The following is a 17,873-nucleotide window of genomic DNA, read 5'->3' on the forward strand; positions in this document are numbered from 1 at the left end:
GTTACAGAGTGAAACAGAACTTTGGTTTTGCCTTTGCTGGTAAGTAAGCAGCAATTGTAACTGCAGTAATATGACATTGTCACTGTGTAACATGTTTAGCAACTTACCTAACGTAGTTTGGTTTTTGTGACATTACCATTTATTGATGGGCAAAATCAAATGGTCAGAATTTATACCTTGTAGCAGCAAAGGCCCCACACATGACCTCTGACTGTCCCTGAAGTTTAACAGGCCATTTGTGTCTGATTTTTATGTTTGAACACAAACAACTGTTTTTATACAGTTGTTTGTGTTCTCCGTTTGTTTGTGGATTTACGTAGCAGAGCACCACAGTTGTTGATTTATATCTTCACTCATATTCTGCTTATGTATTACATTAAAGTCAGACCACTATAGAAGTATTTTTGCCTGAGTGAACAGAAGTGGTAGGTTAAACATTTAAGCAATAATAAAAAACTCAGAGGACCAGAGTTGTGAGTAGGCAATGTTGTGTATGTTAAAGCCTGTGTGTAATTTATATACAATAAGTTTAAATCAGTTTCTTAATAATTTGCTTGATACAATGTGTTTAAAATTTTATATAAAAGGGAAATATTGAAAAATACAAAAAGATTCCTGCCAACAGGTACAATGGAAGGACTCTTTATTATAATTTTTGTAATTGCAAAAATGGTGTGCCACTGTTGTTACTATAACATGTCAGAATTTACATGTATTTTAGGATTTACATATTCAGATCAGAACTAAAACCTAATGAGGTTTTCCGTTGATTCTAACAGTTGTGGTTTTTTCACACTTTATTAAGCACTGACTTGTGATAGAAAATGATGGAGCTAAAAAGCCATAATCTGTACCAACAAATATTGGTGCCTCTTTTTTGCACTTCTGTAGTATGCATGCCTTTATTACACATGTTATCACCATGTGAGACTCTGTAACTGAAGTTTGTCCTCTTTAGACTACAGTGAGTTCATAAAGGCTTGAAGAAATTGAGGATTTTACTAGTTATTTCATGTCACAGTAAATTGGATTGTGTGCGAAGAGGTTCAACAGTGTAAGTCATTAAACAGTGATCTGATGTGTTGTTTCCTTTCTCTAGGATACTGATCTGATCGTCGCAAGTCTGGTAAGTAAAGGTTTTGTCTGCGGTACAGTGCTGAGAAAGGTCTTTCTTCCTTGCAGATTTATTTTGTTTATGCTTTTTTCACATGTTTCAAATCATCTAACAAGGATGACCTGGATAAATACAAAAAGCAGTTTTAAAGTGATGATTTCATTTTTGAACCAGAACAACCTGGTCTAATGTAAAAACATGTTGGTCTGTAATACCCAGCTGTGGATGCCCTGATAGCAACAATTACCATCAAGCATTTACAGTAACTGGTAATGACTGGTTTACATCACTGGTTGATTTTGGTCCACTATAATTTCAGAATTGTCATAATTAGATCCAAACAGGACAGGCAAAAAAAGAAAAGAAAAAAGTCTTAATTAAGGCCCAATATAGGGTTTTCAAGTCATGCCAAGTATCTTAATTTCATTAAAGTCCAGACTGATTAGTTTACACCATGTGTTTTGTTTCATTCATTCAATTGGACTTGCTTGTGTGCTTCAGATCCTAAGTGTGATTAAACTTAAGCCCAAGACCTGATGAGTTGATGTAGGTCCTGAAGTAGTAAAGGAACTCTGGGACATCACAGTAACAGCACCATGTTTGACTTTAATGCTGGTGTTTTTCTCTCACTATAGATGATTCAGTTTAGTGCAGTTAGTCAGCACAGCTCTTGGTTATCATCGAGATATTATTAGGCAACTTGTTTTTGCATGTTCAGCTACAACATCTGGGAGGGTTTCTGTTTTCTGAGGTCTCCAGATCCTTAGTAGTCTTTTTGTAAACCTTTACAGAACTATATGTGTTTGTTTCACATTAGAGCAGCTCACGACTAGCAGTTTAGGGACAATTAAATATTCACATAGGACAGGGGTCTCAAACTCCACTCTTCAAGTGCCGGTGTCCTGAAGCTTTTCCACGTGTCCCTGTTACAAAACACCTGAATAACATTTGTAGGTCATTAGTGAGAGTATAGAATTTGACTGTGTGCTGAAGTGGCATCCCCTAAGACTACTCAAATGTAAGTAATTTAAGTGTTTGGAAAAATGTACTTCTAAAAGTACTTTCATTGCATCATGTTCATTCACTCATGAGCTGCTATAACATGAATCAAATTCCTGAATTACCACCTCAGCATGCAGTCAGGTTCTGTAGAGTTTTGCTAATGACCTACTAATGTTATTCAGGTGTGTTGCAACAGGGACACATAGAAAAGTTTCTGGACACCAGGCCTTAAGGACCAGAGTTTGAGACCACTGGTGGTAGGGCATTGTGGATTTCAAAAGCTTCTTCCCTTAAATCACTGCCTAAAAACTGCTTTTTGTAATTTGTCATAATGACTTGCAAAGTATAGGTGGGATGAAAACATAAACATAAGACATTTTATAGTGGCCTGATATTTTTATCAAGGCTGTTTTTTGAAAATAATCCTGGCCTAATTTACAAAAGATGAACTGTCTGAAAGTCATGTTTGTTTGTTTGTTTAAGAAATGTGGGAATGTCCAGCAAAGATCTTACATGCAACAGCTCAGATACAGCACTCACTTCTGTTCTTTTTATCATGAAATGATCTACAAAGAAATGATCATCATACTAAATTTTGCTAATTAGGCCTTTATATCAGCTATGATAAGTTTATTATAGATTTAGTGTAGTGCTTATTGCTGTGTATCAAACATGCCCCAAATGTGATTGAAATATGTAGAAACTGCTGTGTAGAAACTAGCTGTCTCCAAATTTCTCATTTTGCCAAAATTCATACAGAGTGACCTGAAACTGTGCTGTAACCTCAGTGTGTTGGTTTTGTTGGACCATTTAATATTTACAGTAAGTTACTGTAGCAGCACGTCTTGGTTTGAGTTTATAGACTTAGTTTATTGTTTTAATAGAATGTAAAAATGTCCTTATAACAGTTCCACCATCATTTGTTAAACATTGTCATTCTGTTCAGTCCAATAATTTACTGTAGAAGTCTTTAGTATTTAAAGCCCTACATGTACTGTATTTTTGAGATTATAAGGCATAATGTCAATAAACAAGCCTGTTTTTAAGGCAGATTAAGCCAAACAAACAGTCAGATAAGTCAAACTTTATTCAAGTCATTCACAAACAACTCTCAACACTGTTCAGTTGTAACACATAAAATACAGAACAATACACTCACTTTTTCAGTTCATTCCTCATCCACAAATCCATCAAACTCTTCATGGGTTGATCAGTTTGAAATCTGCTTCTTAAGCATGTCTCTTAGCACGTGCCAGGTCCTTGTACACACACCATAATGTTATGTTGAAGCACTGTACGAATTACTCTGCGAGGGTCCTGACTATGGTAGCCATAATGCCCTGACAATACATCAAGCAGCGCAGCTTTGTAGCTTACGAAGTCTTACTAAAATATTTGACAGAATTTTGAGCGCTGTGTACCACAGAAATCCCGTTTGAGGTCAGTAAGCATAACCAGAATCGATACGCTAGGCACATTGTATGTTTTTGAGATAATGACAGGATTTTAGGTGTGCCATATAGTCTGAAGAATATGGTAAATCCAAGCATGTTGGAAATATGACTAATTCCATGCCTTTTGTGTCTTACAGGTGACCTGCTGCAGAAGATCCTCTCTCTCTCTCTCTATCATTATAAGCAATTCTGTCTATCCTATCACTCTCCCAACTCTATCTAATTTGAAAGCCATTCTATCTTGTATCCCTCTATCCCTACTGCTCTATCTAATTTGAAAGCCATTCTATCTTGTATCCCTCTATCCCTACTGCTCTATCTAATTTGAAAGCCATTCTATCTTGTATCCCTCTATCCCTACTGCTCTATCTAATTTGAAAGCCATTCTATCTTGTATCCCTCTATCTCTACTGCTCTATCTAATTTGAGAATCCAAGTTTTGAGAATCCTTTCAGAATCCAATTTTCAGAAATCCAAGTTACCAGAACTTGATCTATCTGTTACAGAATTCTGAGAGATCTCTGCTCTCACTGCTCTTTCTTTCCTGTCATTAAGCTCTCTCACATTCAGTCATTTTGCTTTAAATTACAAGTTGAATATACAGTAGTAGAATTACAGTACAGTAGAACTTATAGTAGAAACTACTTACACAGCCCTACATTTGTCATTTTAATTTTGCATTAGACTTTAGTTTGGACTGCTAGTTTGGCTTACTTTGATCAATTGTATAAAATATCACCTTTTTATAAGTTTATTTGTAATAAGATAATCTGGTTATTTTGTAATACATACATTCAGATAAATAATAAATTAGATCCAGTCTGTTAGTCTGTTTCATTGGCTATAACATTTGACTGCAAGTTTATAGTATTATTATTTAAGGACAAACCCATTTTGTCACTCAGTGTAAGTATTCAGTCAGTATTGTCATCGAGAAGTGCCTGAGGACCCAGACTTCCTGTTTCCTGACTGCTGCAGAACATCCAGCTGAAGAAACCCCGTTTCTAAAAGAGGTACAATAAAACGGACCAAATTGTTTCCAGAGAACTTTGAATTTCCTTTATTTTGAGTTTGGAGTACAAATCAGCTTTTTAACATCTATTCATATATTCATAAAAACATTTTATAGTATAATAGTACATTTCTCAGATTTAACAGTAACTTAAGGAGTTATAAGTTTTTCTGTGTTTCAAGGTTCAGTTTTGTTTATATTTGTGTATAACCACATATAAGCTCCAGATTGTACTTCAGCAAAATGCCAAGAAAAAGTCAAAGGTCGCAGTCCCAGAAGCTTAGATGGCAAAAGCAGAAAGAACAGGTGAATGTTTCTCAGAGCAGTGAGCAGGTAAAGGTGTGTGTTTCAGCTTTTCCCAGCACAGAAGTGCAGAGCAGTGTTCAGACAGCCACAGTGTCTTATGCAGATGTGGTAAAGAGAAGTGTTCCCTCAGTGTCTGTCCCAGAGCCTGGAGTTATGCAGGTAATCCAGACTAAACCCCAGCTAACTGTACAAACACAGCATGATGGAGAGACAGCCACAGTGTCTTATGCAGATGTGGTAAAAAGAAGTGTTCCCTCAGTGTCTGTCCCAGAGCCTGAAGTTATGCAGGTAATCCAGACTAAACCCCAGCTAACTGTACAAACACAGCATGATGGACAAGCTCCAGTACAGTCTCATGTACAGGTTACAAACAGTGAAAGTCCACGAGTGAGTAGCGTCTGTGCTTCCCGAAGCCAGGCCGCTCCTAGGTATGGAAAGTACCGGAATCAGCAATGCATGGCTAACAGTTTGGTTTTCCTGTCATTCTTACAGGAGGATGAATTTATTACCAGAGCAGATCTAAACTGTGTGTTGGACAAAGGCCATGCCGTCTATTCAGATGCCAGACTGAGGTTTGTGAACAGTGTGTTTCTAGCCTGCGATGAACTTCCCTCAGTTGTTACCAGCCGCACACACGAGTATCAAGTCGACATGTCTCAGTTTGCTCATTACGGCACATTTGATGGTACAGATCACTTTCCGAGCCTTGAACAGGGATTACAGTGTTTGGCTTCAGACGTTCGCTATGCTTTGCTAGTCATGGGAGGAACAGTCATCGCTGTTAGCAGGCTGACTTCAGGTGAATATGCATATTTTGACCCTCACCCACGTAAGTCTACTGGTATGCCATTGTCGCTAAGTGTAAGTGGTGGAACTGCAGTTATGTTGAAATTCACACGTCTTAATGACATGATTGACAGGATCAAACGTTTGTACAGAATGTTCAGCATCGCACCAAGCTGCACTTATGAACTACAGCCCATCGAGTTTCACAGTGAAAACGCTGATGACCAAAGAGATGCTAATCAAACCACCGAATACAGACAAACAGCTACAACTGTTACAGCACCAGCTTTAAATGAAGCCGTTCATGAAATAAACTCCCAAAGATCTACTGACCAGACACAGAAGACTGTGAGAGACACTTTAACGACTGAAGTGACATCATCCAGAGTGGATTATTCAAATGAGACAGCTGCTACTGAAAACAACCATCTTCCTTCTGAGTATTTAGAAAAAGAAACATCTGCATCTTCTGTAAGAGACACTCAGGTAACATCAGATTCTGTTCCTCAGAATGATTCAAACAGTGCCTCCAGTTCAACTAAGATAACAGAGGAACTCTCAGATAAACTGCTGAAATATAGTAAACATGAAAGGCAAAAAATGAGGAGAAGATTATTGACCCAACAAAAGCTACCACAGAGAAAGGAAAATCAGAAGACGAAAGAAAGGCAGATGTACAGGTTTGATGAAAGCTTCAAGACAAAGAAAAAAAACTCAACTAAGAAGTGTAATGATCCTGATCACAGACAGAAAAAGAGCATGTACAAAAATGAACTGTATAAATTAAATGCTACCTATAAGGAGAAACAGAGAGAACATTTTAGAAAGATGTATAGAGAAAGTGCTAAAATTAGAGAGAGAAAAAGAGAATGTGTCATAAGGACATATAAAGACAATCCCCTATTCAGAGAAAAGCAGAAGGAACGTGTAACAAGAACATATAGAGAGTCTCCCCTATTCAGAGAAAAGCAGAAGGAACGTGTAACAAGAACATATAGAGAGTCTCCCATATTCAGAGAAAAGCAGAAGGAACGTGTAACAAGAACATATAGAGAGTCTCCCATATTCAGAGAAAAGCAGAAGGAACGTGTAACAAGAACATATAGAGAGTCTCCCATATTCAGAGAAAAGCAGAAGGAACGTGTAACAAGAACATATAGAGAGTCTCCCATATTCAGAGATAAGCAGAAAGAGCGTATAAGAAGAATATACAGAACTTGTGCTGAATTCAGAGAAAAACATAAAGCTTACATGAGGTCATATGTATATAACCTATATAAAGAAAGTGAAGAATTTAAAAAGAAAAAACTATCTTACATGACTAAGCGTTATGGAGAAGAGAGACGATTTCAGCAACAACACAAGGACAATATGAGAGAACGAATGAGAGTAAAATATTGGAATGGTTTTTCTTTCAGACAGATGCATAATATCAGATGTGCAATGAATATAAAACGGAAATATCGCCAGATGCATCGACCAGCTGAGACTTTACAGTGTCATCCAGAGAACACTTTAATGAATGAGGCCATATCTCGTTTCAGATCAAACATTAAGTCAGCACCATCTTATGTTTGTACTGTTTGTCTAAAAGCTTCTTTTCCTAATCAGGTGAAAATCTGCAAAAGACAAAATTACTCAAAACACCAGACTGTAGCTCATCAGTGTCTAACTGGTAAATATGTTCATGTGTGTGGTGAAGCATGTCATGATCACTGCAGCTTTCCTGTTGAGAGAAAAAAAGAGTATATCTGTCACACATGTCACAGTTCCCTCAAAAGTGGATGCATGCCCAGGCTTGCTGCTGTTAATGGTTTAGAACTGCAGGATATTCCAGCTGAACTTTGTGATCTCAACATTCTGGAGAGACATCTGATTGCCAAATGCATACCATTTGCTAAGATTATTCCTCTTCCAAAGGGGAGACAGAGACTTATACGTGGTAATGTGGTGTGTGTACCATCTGAGGTCCAACAAACAGTTGACAGTTTACCGAGGATCAGAAGCCAATCACAGATCATGAGGATAAAGCTGAAAAGACGACTGTGTTACAAAGGCCATCAGCTGTTCCAGACTGTCACCTGGTCTAAACTCATTCAAGCTCTGCGTAAACTGAAACAAATTCATCCACAGTACACAGATATTGTTATCAGAGATGATGCATTGCTTTGTGATCCAACGTTACCTGATGATGACAGCAGTGATGAAGCCAGCATGGCAAGTGATGATTATAATGAAGCAGATTTAATGGAAATTGACAACTATGAAAAAGATGCCCTTTTGTGCGAAAGTGAGTCTCAAAGTGACCAAGATATTAATATGCAATCCTGTGATGAACAACCAGAGGAACAAAATCCAGATGAACCAGAAAGTGATTTGAACAATGGAGGTTTTGCTCTAGAAAGTTGTCTGCAGCCTGTAGACATTTCAGAAGAGATTCTCTGTTTCACTGATAACACATATTGTGTGGCTCCTGCAGAAAGAAACAATCCTGTTAGCTTCTTCAGAACTCCTCATTTGGAAGCCATGGCATTTCCTGTGCAGTTTCCTACTGGTCAGAATACACTGGATGAAAAGAGACGTCTCAAGCTCACACCAAGTGCTTACTTCAAGTCAAGGCTTTTCAACATTGATGCAAGATTTGCTAAAGACACAAATTACTTGTTTTTCTCACAGTTTGTCACTGAAATACATTTGGCTAATTCCAGCATGACAATACAGCTAAGGAAAGGTAAAACTATGACCAAAGATGGACGCAAAATCACATCAGGAATGTTACAAAGTAAGACAGAAGTAGAGAAGCTGGTAAGAAATAAAGATGCAATCAGATTTATGCAGCCACTCAGAGGAACTCCAGCTTACTGGCAGAAAACTACCAGAGATCTATTCAGCATGGTTCGCCAAATAGGAACACCTCAGTTCTTTGTCACTTTCTCTGCTGCTGAGATGAGATGGCCTGAAGTGATTCAAGCAATAAAGAGACAGCAAGGTGAAGAGGTTGATTTTGAAGCCCTGGACTGGTCAGAAAAGTGTGAAATTCTAAGATCAAATCCAGTAACCACCATGCGAATGTTTGATAAACGTGTTGAGGCTTTGTTCAGAGATTTGCTTTTTTCTCCTGCACAGCCCCTTGGTGAGATCATTGATTACTTTTACAGAGTTGAGTTCCAGCACAGAGGTAGTCCACATATACACATGTTGCTGTGGATTCGAGAAAAGGTAGAAGCAGATGTGGATGATGACCAAATTGTCTGTGACTTTGTGGACAGATACATCTCAGCTCAACTCCCTGATCCAGAAAAACAACCTGAACTGCACAAAAAAGTCACTGAGCTACAAAAGCACAGCAAAAACCACACAAAGACATGCTTTAAGAGTGTGAACTCTGGTTGTAGATTTGGGTTTCCCAAACCACCAGCCACAAGAACAATGATTGTGAGACAGGATGAGGATTCAGACACTGAAGCTGCAAAAGCCAAACTCAGACCTTTGTTGAACCTGCTGAAGGAACCTGAAGCTGCTTCCCTCACCATAGAGCAGATTCTGTCACGATGCAACTTAACAATGAATGAGTATGAACAATGCCTCCAAGACATAAACAAGAAAACAGCTCTGATTCTGAAACGTGACCCAAATGAGTGTTGGATCAACAATTACAACCCAGACCTGCTTGAAGCTTGGAACTCTAATTTAGATGTCTCATTCATTTTGAATGCCTATTCATGTATAGAATACCTCTGTAAATATATAACAAAGAAAGAATCTGGCCTCTCTGAATACCTGAAGACAGTTATTGACAACTCTGATAAGAACACCGTCAATGAATGTGATGAAATGAGAGCTGTGATGCAAGCTTACTCAAAAAAGAGAGAAATCAGCGCACAGGAGTGTGTGACTCGAGTCTGTGGCCTAAAAATGAAAAAATGTTCCCGCAGTGTTGTATTTGTACCAACAGATGATAACCCAGTAAAAATGAGTCGGCCCATGAGCTTCCTGGAAAGCACAACACACGACAGTTGTAATATTTGGATGACAAGTTTGAGTGATAAATACAAATGCAGACCTGAGACCCCAGAATATGAGGAAATGTCACTGGCTGATTTTGCTGCCTTGTGCAGGTTGGTGAGTGGTCCAAATGAAGGAAAAGATGTGCTTCCTCTTCTAAACCAGCTTGGATTTGTACAAAGGCGAAAGAATGATAAACCAGCTATAATCAGATATTACCACTGTTCACAGGAAAAAGATCCTGAGCAATATTATGGTCGACTGTTGAGACTTTACCTTCCACACAGATCAGAGCAGGAACTGAAACCACAAGGGTTCCAAACCTATCAGTCCTTCTACAACTCAGGTTTTGTACGACTTCCATGTTCAGACCACAGTGAGTCTGTGAAAAGGGTTGTGAAAAGAAATAAAGACAAGTATGAGAAGAACTCTGAGGATATTGAGAGTGCACTGGAAGAGTTTGAACAAAATAGGGATGTTGTGATCGATGAATGGTGTAATCTGGCTCCTGAATCTGAAGTTGTGAGGCTGCAATGCGATGAGAATCTTCCTGAGAGACATTCTGATGATGAGAACGAACAGGAGAATGTTCCCGACTACAGTCGTCAGTCTGATGCTGTAACAAAGATCAGAGCCGTCAGAGAACAACCTGCAGTAGATCCAGCCGTGGTACGTGTAATGTATCAGAATCTGAACCAGAAGCAGGCCTGCGTGTTCTATACTATAAGAGACTGGTGTATTCAGCGAGTTTGTGGTTTGAACCCAGATCCATTTTTCTTCTATATCAACGGTGGTGCAGGAACTGGAAAGTCACATCTGATTAAGTGTATTCATTCTGAAGCATCAAAGATCCTGAGCAGACTGCCTGCTAATGCAGAAGAAGCTGACATATCAAATCCAACTGTTTTACTGACTTCATTTACCGGTACAGCAGCTTTTTCTATCAGTGGCTCTACGTTACATTCTCTACTGAAACTACCCAGGAGTCTGAAACCACCCATTCAAGGACTTGGTAACCAACTGGATGAAGTCAGATCTGAGCTGATGAATGCTGAAATTATTGTTATTGATGAAATTTCAATGGTTTCAAAACCCCTTTTTGCTTATGTGGATGCAAGACTGAAACAAATCAAAGGCACTCAGAGACCTTTTGGTGGAATGTCAGTTTTAGCTGTTGGAGATTTTTACCAGCTGCCACCAGTGCGACAGTCTAAACCTCTCTGTGTTTACGATCCAGAACAGATTGACCTATGGCAGGAGCATTTTCAGATGATCACTCTAACCGAGATCATGCGTCAGAAAGATGATGTGGCCTTTGCAGAGATGCTGAACAGGATTAGAGTCAAAGAAAAGACAGATGAGCTTTCTCAGTGCGACAGAGATTTGTTGTCACAGGCTGTGACTGCACCAGAAGAATGTCCAACTGAGGTCTTACACATTTATGCCACCAACAAGAATGTGGAATCCCACAACACAGATACCCTGAAGAAGCTTCATTCAAACATCATAATCATCAATGCAGACGATTTCCAGAAGGATAAATGTACAGGCAGAATGGAACGAAGAGACAAACCATTTACAGGTGGGCGAAATGATTTACCTGACACTCTGAATGTTGCTGAAGGAGCTCGAGTCATGCTGACCAGAAACTTGGACACACTAAACGGTTTAGTCAACGGTGCTTTTGGTATACTGGTAAAGGTGGTGAGATCTGAAAATGATGGACACATAATTAAACTGGGGCTCAGGATGGACAACCGGCAGCCTATGAGACACAACCGCAGTGCTAATGCAGCTTCTGATGATCTGGTTTACATTGAGAGAGCAGAGGAGAGTCTGAAGTTTAAAGGAGCAGTACGCAGACAGTTTCCTGTAAAGCTAGCATTCGCTTGCACAATTCACAAAACTCAGGGTCTTACAACACAGACAGCTGTAGTTTCAATGAAGAACATTTTTGAACCAGGTATGGCTTACGTTGCTCTCAGCAGGGTGACGTCTCTCAGTGGACTCTATTTGCAGGACTTGGATGAGAAAAAGATTTACGCCAATCCCGAGGTAACTGCAGCGCTCCAAACCATGAGACAAGCCAGTGTTGAAGAAATGATGCCTCTTCTTCAGGTCAGAGAAACAGCCAGCAGACTTGACACTCTTACACTGATCCATCACAATACGGAGGGTTTGCCATCTCACATCAGTGACATCAAGAGTCATCATGAAATGTGTTTAGCAGATGTTTTGTGTCTCACTGAGTCTCACCTTCAAGGCTCCTTTGTTGCAGACAGTCTTCATTTGGACGGCTACACCATGTTCAAACGCAACAGACATGTGTCCTACACAAACTTTCCTCACATGGCCAGCAGAAGTGGTGGGGGAGTTGTTGTGTATTTGAGGAATCATTTTCAGGTTCAGGTAAAACAGTATCTGCATAATGTCACTGATCTTGAGTTTTTAGTGTTGAAGGTTCAGGCTCCATTCCCTGCACTCATTGCTGTTGTGTACAGACCCCCTGACTACAGTTTGACACCATTCATGCAAAACCTGGTAAGTCTTTTAGATTCACTTGAAATAATGGACTGTCACCCAATCATTGTGTGTGGAGATTTTAATGAGAACCAGTTGCAGAGTGGAAGAAAACAGATTCTGGAGCAGTTTCAGTCGAGAGGGTATTCACAGCTGATCACTTCTGCCACTACAGACAAGAACACCCTGCTTGACCTCATTTTTATTTCTCAGCCACAGAAATGTCTGTATTCAGGTGTTCTGAGATCATATTACAGTTACCACAACCCTGTCTTTTGTGTCCTGTCCTCGAGCCAATCATGAAGTCGTCTGGTGAGTTTTGAAACAATTACAGATCATGTTTGTTACAGAGTTTACTGATTGTAGAGCATGAAAAAGATTTTTCATTGAAAAAAGGGTCTTCCCTACTCTGTCTGTCAGAAGACCCTTTCTTATTGCAATGTTATTAATCATTTCACCAAATCATTGCTGAACTTCATGCAGAGCAGAGAATATCTGCTATCATGCACCTCTGATCTGAAATGTGCTGCAACATTTATTAAACCAACATCATTTCTTTTATTCTCATGTTTTAAATGACTAAATCTTTTTACTGTGACGTATGTAGCTCAACAAACGAGATCTTCCCCTCCAAGGGCTTGAAAATATGAAATAGTAAATAAATAAATCCCACATAAATGCAGGTATTTATTATGGCTCACATGAATAAATACAGACAATTATATTTTCTTGATTATAGTAGCTTTTGTAGAATCAAAAGTTTTTGTGATGAATGAGGTTTTGCTTATCATGTTTTACAGGTAAAAAATGTCAAAAGTTATAAACTATCTTTAGGCTACCAGAGATGTCTATAATGATACATTATGTAGAGAAAAACATTAGTACAGCTTACAGAATATGTATAAAAACTGATTTAGAAGTAAATGGATAGTTTTCTGAAAGTTCCCGACTACAGTTTAACACCACCCACCCAGATCAGCCCCCAAGTGTCTATGTAATGCTGGTATGGTGTGTGAGTTTGACTTGGCCTTTATCCGGGTGGGTTTGGGTTTGGGTGGATAAAGGCCAAGTCAGAATTCTCTGAGCAGCTGGAAAAAGCTGCTAATAAACAAAGACATCAAAAAGTGTGGGCTTTAGGTGTAGCCCCCGCTTTCTGATGCACTAATTAGACTTAGTAACCGACACCCCATACCAGCATTACATAGACACTTGGGGGCTGAGCTGGGTGGGTGGTGTTATAAGCACGTGTTTTGTTAGATATATTTTTTCAGACACCATCTTCATGAACTGCTGAGCCAAACCTGATCCATCAGTGCTGGACTGCACAGATAACTACATGCCACAAGGAGACTGCTGTGTTATGAATTGCCATACCAGTGTGTCTTCAATGGAGAAGATGACACACCCATCACCTGACCTCCTGCCTGATCTGGAGACCATCATCATGCTACCACACTACACACCTCTGAGACCATCAATGATGACTCATACTGAGGAAACTGTATTTCCTGTCAGAGATGCTCAGTGATCCTCAGAGCAGAGAGAGGTATCATTCTTTATCTTTGATAAAAAAAATGTCAGTGTTTTTAATTCAATTAATTAATTAAAATCCTGTTTATTGCATAAATAATTCCACACTCAAATGATTATACTTGTTGACACTTTTTGAGTTTTAATTCACATTATGGATTACAAATCTATGCTTTTTCTACTCTGTCTCTCTGTGCAGGTATTGCTTGTCTTCTGAGTTCTTCCGTGTCCCAACTGAGGCCTTCAAACCTCATTGCAGAGCTCATGTCTTTCCTCACCATCATGTGAGTGTGAGATTGCTCTGGATTCTGGTTATGTGGCCTGCAGCACCTATAAGGTATTTCAATATTGTTCATTGTATAACTTATTTGTAGTTTTTAGGGTTTCTACAGACAAAAAAAATGTTCCTTTTTCTGTATTTTTTAGAACAAGCTCGTCCAGTGTGCCTGCATTCCAGCTTCTTAGACTCTACGCAAGTGGACAGAGTATCAGTGTTTGGCCACTCTTACAGACACTGACTTCTGTCAATTCACTTCTACTGATCGGGCACCTCACTCCAGGAAGACAGAGGGCTGCAAGCCTGTCATCATTTCCAGTGTGGCTTTGTATTCTTGGGGTAGCATCAGATTTTTCCCACAAATATTCAAAGGTAACACTTGTTTTAAGCTTAGTTATTAAATCAAAAGTCTTCCCTTGTGTCATGTCTGTGAAGGTTCTCATGATGTCCTTTGATGTAGTCTCTCTCTTTACTTGCATACCCACTACAGAGGCAGTGGAGACTGTCAGAAAACGACTGCAAGAAGACAGCTCCTTGGAAGACAGGACCAACTTCACACCCGATCAGATGTGCACACTGTTAGACCTCTGCCTCACCACTACATATTTCAAATACAACGAGGGTTTCTACAGACAAAAACATGGCTGTGCCATGGGTTCCCCTGTGTCACCTGTTGTAGCCAACCTTTACATGGAGGAAGTGGAAAGGAAGGCTCTTGGCTCTTTCAAAGGAAGAGTACCCAGCCACTGGTACAGATATGTAGATGACACCTGGGTCAAAATCAAAAGGCAAAAAGTGGAATCCTTCACTGCGCACATCAACGCTGTGGATAAAAACATCAAGTTCACCAGGGAAGACACAAAGGACGACTGTTTGCTTTTCCTGGACTGCGCTGTGCACATTGAAGAGAACGGCAAACTCAACATCGAAGTTTACCGGAAGCCCACACACACGGACCAGTACCTCCTCTTTGACTCCCATCACCCTCTGGAACACAAACTTGGAGTAATTAGGACACACATTTTTTAGAATAAGCTCGTCCAGTGTGCCTGCATTCCAGCTTCACAGAAAAGAACATCAGACACCAGCGAGGGAGGATAAGAAAGACAGACACAACAACATTGTCATCCCCTATGTAGCCGGTGTATCAGAAAAACTCAGGAGAGTTTTCTCCAAATACGACATCCCAGTGTACTTCAGACCCAGTAACACACTCAGACAGAAACTGGTTCACCCGAAAGACAAAACTCCTAAACACAAACTTAACAATGTGGTGTACGCTGTACAGTGCAGCGAGGAATGCCCAGACTTCTACATCGGAGAGACCAAACAGCCACTTCACAAGCACATGGCACAACATAGAAGAGCCACCTCCACGGGACAAGACTCAGCAGTTCATCTGCATCTAAAGGACAAAGGTCAGTCTTTGAGGATGCCAATGTTCACATTTTGGACAGATGGAGGAGTGAAAGAAGCCATTTACGTCCACTGTGAGCGACCATCTTTAAACAGAGGCGGTAGTTTACGACACCAACTGTCTGCCATCTATAATCCAGTTTTGAGTTCCCTCCCCAGACACCGTAACGTCCACTCACATCCTGGGAGTGGGCGTGGGTGATTTCCTGACCTCGGGAAATCACATGATAGGGTGGGGCCAGGTTTCACAATGAGCTCACCCGAAACCCTGGCTGATTGGGACCCACACCCACTTTCACACCTTGGCTCATGTGATTAGGTAGAGGATCATCAGGGGGTTCTTTGTCCCTCTTTGGGGGGAAACTCCCACTGGGTTTAAATCTGGGACTCTCCACCATTGACCCTTAGAACTGAAGAAGCTTCTCGGATGAGAGGTGAAACGTCTTCAAGGAACTCAAAGAAGTCCAGACGCTTTTCTTTCCAAGCTCCTTAGACTTCACTTGTGTTAATTACATTTTATTTGTTGTTGTTTTCTTTTAGATTTATATGCAGTGATTGGATGTGGTGGAGCTTTGTTAACCGTGTGGAAAACATCTGTTTGTGATGATATTTACAATGAGGCTTTAAGGTGACAGTTTCCATGTAATTTCAATCCTCTTACTAAGCAAAAACATGTTTGCAATTAACATATTTTTTCAGTTTTGTCTTTTGGATTTATGGTTAACATTCCTCTGTGACAGCAAATACTAAACTGGTCCAAGTAACCAGCATATCATTGGTCAAAGGCAAAAAGGACCACATGTCACACTAGCAATGAATTTTTGACTGTGTTTGTGTTAGTATAGAGTAGGTCTAACAGTGGTTTTCCACATCTGCTCTAATATATATAGATAATGGGTCAGACATATAAAGTCATTTTGAAAAGTTCATAAAGGTCATTTATATGTGTTCCTCTTTATCATTTTATATCAGGTCACACAGCTGACTTGAGTTTTGATCAGAGTAGAACCATAACATTCATGCTAATGGTTCTACTGTTTACAGTTACTTTATGATGGATTTCACCCTGGTCACAGCACTATGTGAAAAGCTGTTAGAGGTAAAGTTAAGCCAATTAATACATCATCATAAGTCACTCTCTAACGCAGGGCAGTGATTATTATTCACTGTAATTTATTCCACAACAATGTTCTTTATTTGATTCTTTAAATATGCACATCGATTGTTTAGCTCTGTGACTCTCCACACCTGAAATATATCACAATGTGGACTTCATTTCGACAGTATTTTGTAGATTGGTACCATATTTATCATCGAATCATCTTGTGCACTTATTAACTAAATGTTGTTTGTTTGTTTTTTTTGTTTGTTTGTTTGGGGGTTTTTTGTTGCCATTTTTACCTTTCACCAACTGTGTAAATTCTGCAATTTTACCTTGGTTTTGTTTCACATCAGTTTATCTGCTGGCTGGTATTCCTGTCTTCCTTCTCTCACCCCAACCGGTCGCAGCAGATGGCCGCCCCTCCCTGAGCCTGGTTCTGCTGGAGGTTTCTTCCTGTTAAAAGGGAGTTTTTCCTTCCCACTGTCGCCAAAGTGCTTGCTCATAGGGGGTCATATGTCATATGATTGTTGGGTTTTTCTCTGTATCTATGAAGCGCCTTAAGGCGACTTTTGTTGTGATTTGTTGCTATATAAATTGAATTGAATTGGTTTTCTTTCTTTTCTAATGTTTCTGGTCATTTTTCACAGTTAAACAAGTAACTTTGAGGTTACGTCATCGTTTTCAGCTGTTATCTGTATACATTTTTTTCCTAATAATTACATTTCTGCAAAATTATAGCAGTTCTGGTAAGTTGTAATATTTCTGCCAAGTTATTAATTTTTTAATAAATTATTACATTTCTGCTAAGTTGTAGCTTCTGGTAAACTACAACATTTCTGCTGAATTGTTATGTTTCTTCTAAGTTATTGCATTTCTGCTAAGTTATTACATTTTTGCTAACTTGATGTTCTTCTGCAAAGTTATTAAAATTTCAACAACTTTTTAAACACTGACTTTGATTTCTTCAGCTTCTTCAGCTATTTTCAACTATTTTCAGCAGATAGCTTCAGCTTTACAGTTTCCTCTAAGTGATTGCAGTTCTGCTAAGTTATTCCATTTTAGCAAAGTTCCTTTGCTTCTGCAAAGTTTTTACAATTTCTGCAACTTTTCAGCTTTTTCAGCTACTTTTTGCATACAGCTTCAGCTTTAAGCATCCACACTGCATTTTCGCAGGAAATGCAAATTTTTCTAGTTATTATTCTAGTTGCTTCCGTACACTTTTCGCCGTTTAACTACTTCCACAATTTTTGTGCTATTTTCACCGTTCAAACTTTAAACTATTCAGCTATTTTTGCTAATTCCTGCTACGATTTTTGCTATTTTTAACTATTATACTTTTTAAAATATTA

At 39.3% G+C, this 17,873-nt stretch overlaps 1 protein-coding gene across 1 annotated transcript; it reads left to right on the forward strand.

Annotated features, from left to right (window-relative positions):
* The first annotated feature begins 6,765 nt into the window (after window positions 1-6,765).
* LOC147305660 (uncharacterized) lies at window positions 6,766-17,471 on the forward strand. Its single transcript, XM_086279007.1, has 4 exons — window positions 6,766-13,745; window positions 13,929-14,066; window positions 14,156-14,378; window positions 14,497-17,471. Exon 1 carries the CDS (start codon window positions 6,926-6,928, stop codon window positions 12,500-12,502), a length of 5,577 nt encoding a protein of 1,858 aa, XP_086135133.1. The 5' UTR covers window positions 6,766-6,925; the 3' UTR covers window positions 12,503-13,745; window positions 13,929-14,066; window positions 14,156-14,378; window positions 14,497-17,471.
* Window positions 17,472-17,873: the final 402 nt, after the last annotated feature.

Source organism: Aulonocara sp. 'chitande type north' Nkhata Bay, linkage group LG20, assembly GCF_057382095.1.
Source record: "Aulonocara sp. 'chitande type north' Nkhata Bay isolate Kocher_YH1m ecotype deep benthic linkage group LG20, A_spYH_male_GT1.1, whole genome shotgun sequence".
Taxonomy (NCBI): Eukaryota; Metazoa; Chordata; class Actinopteri; order Cichliformes; family Cichlidae; genus Aulonocara; species Aulonocara sp. 'chitande type north' Nkhata Bay.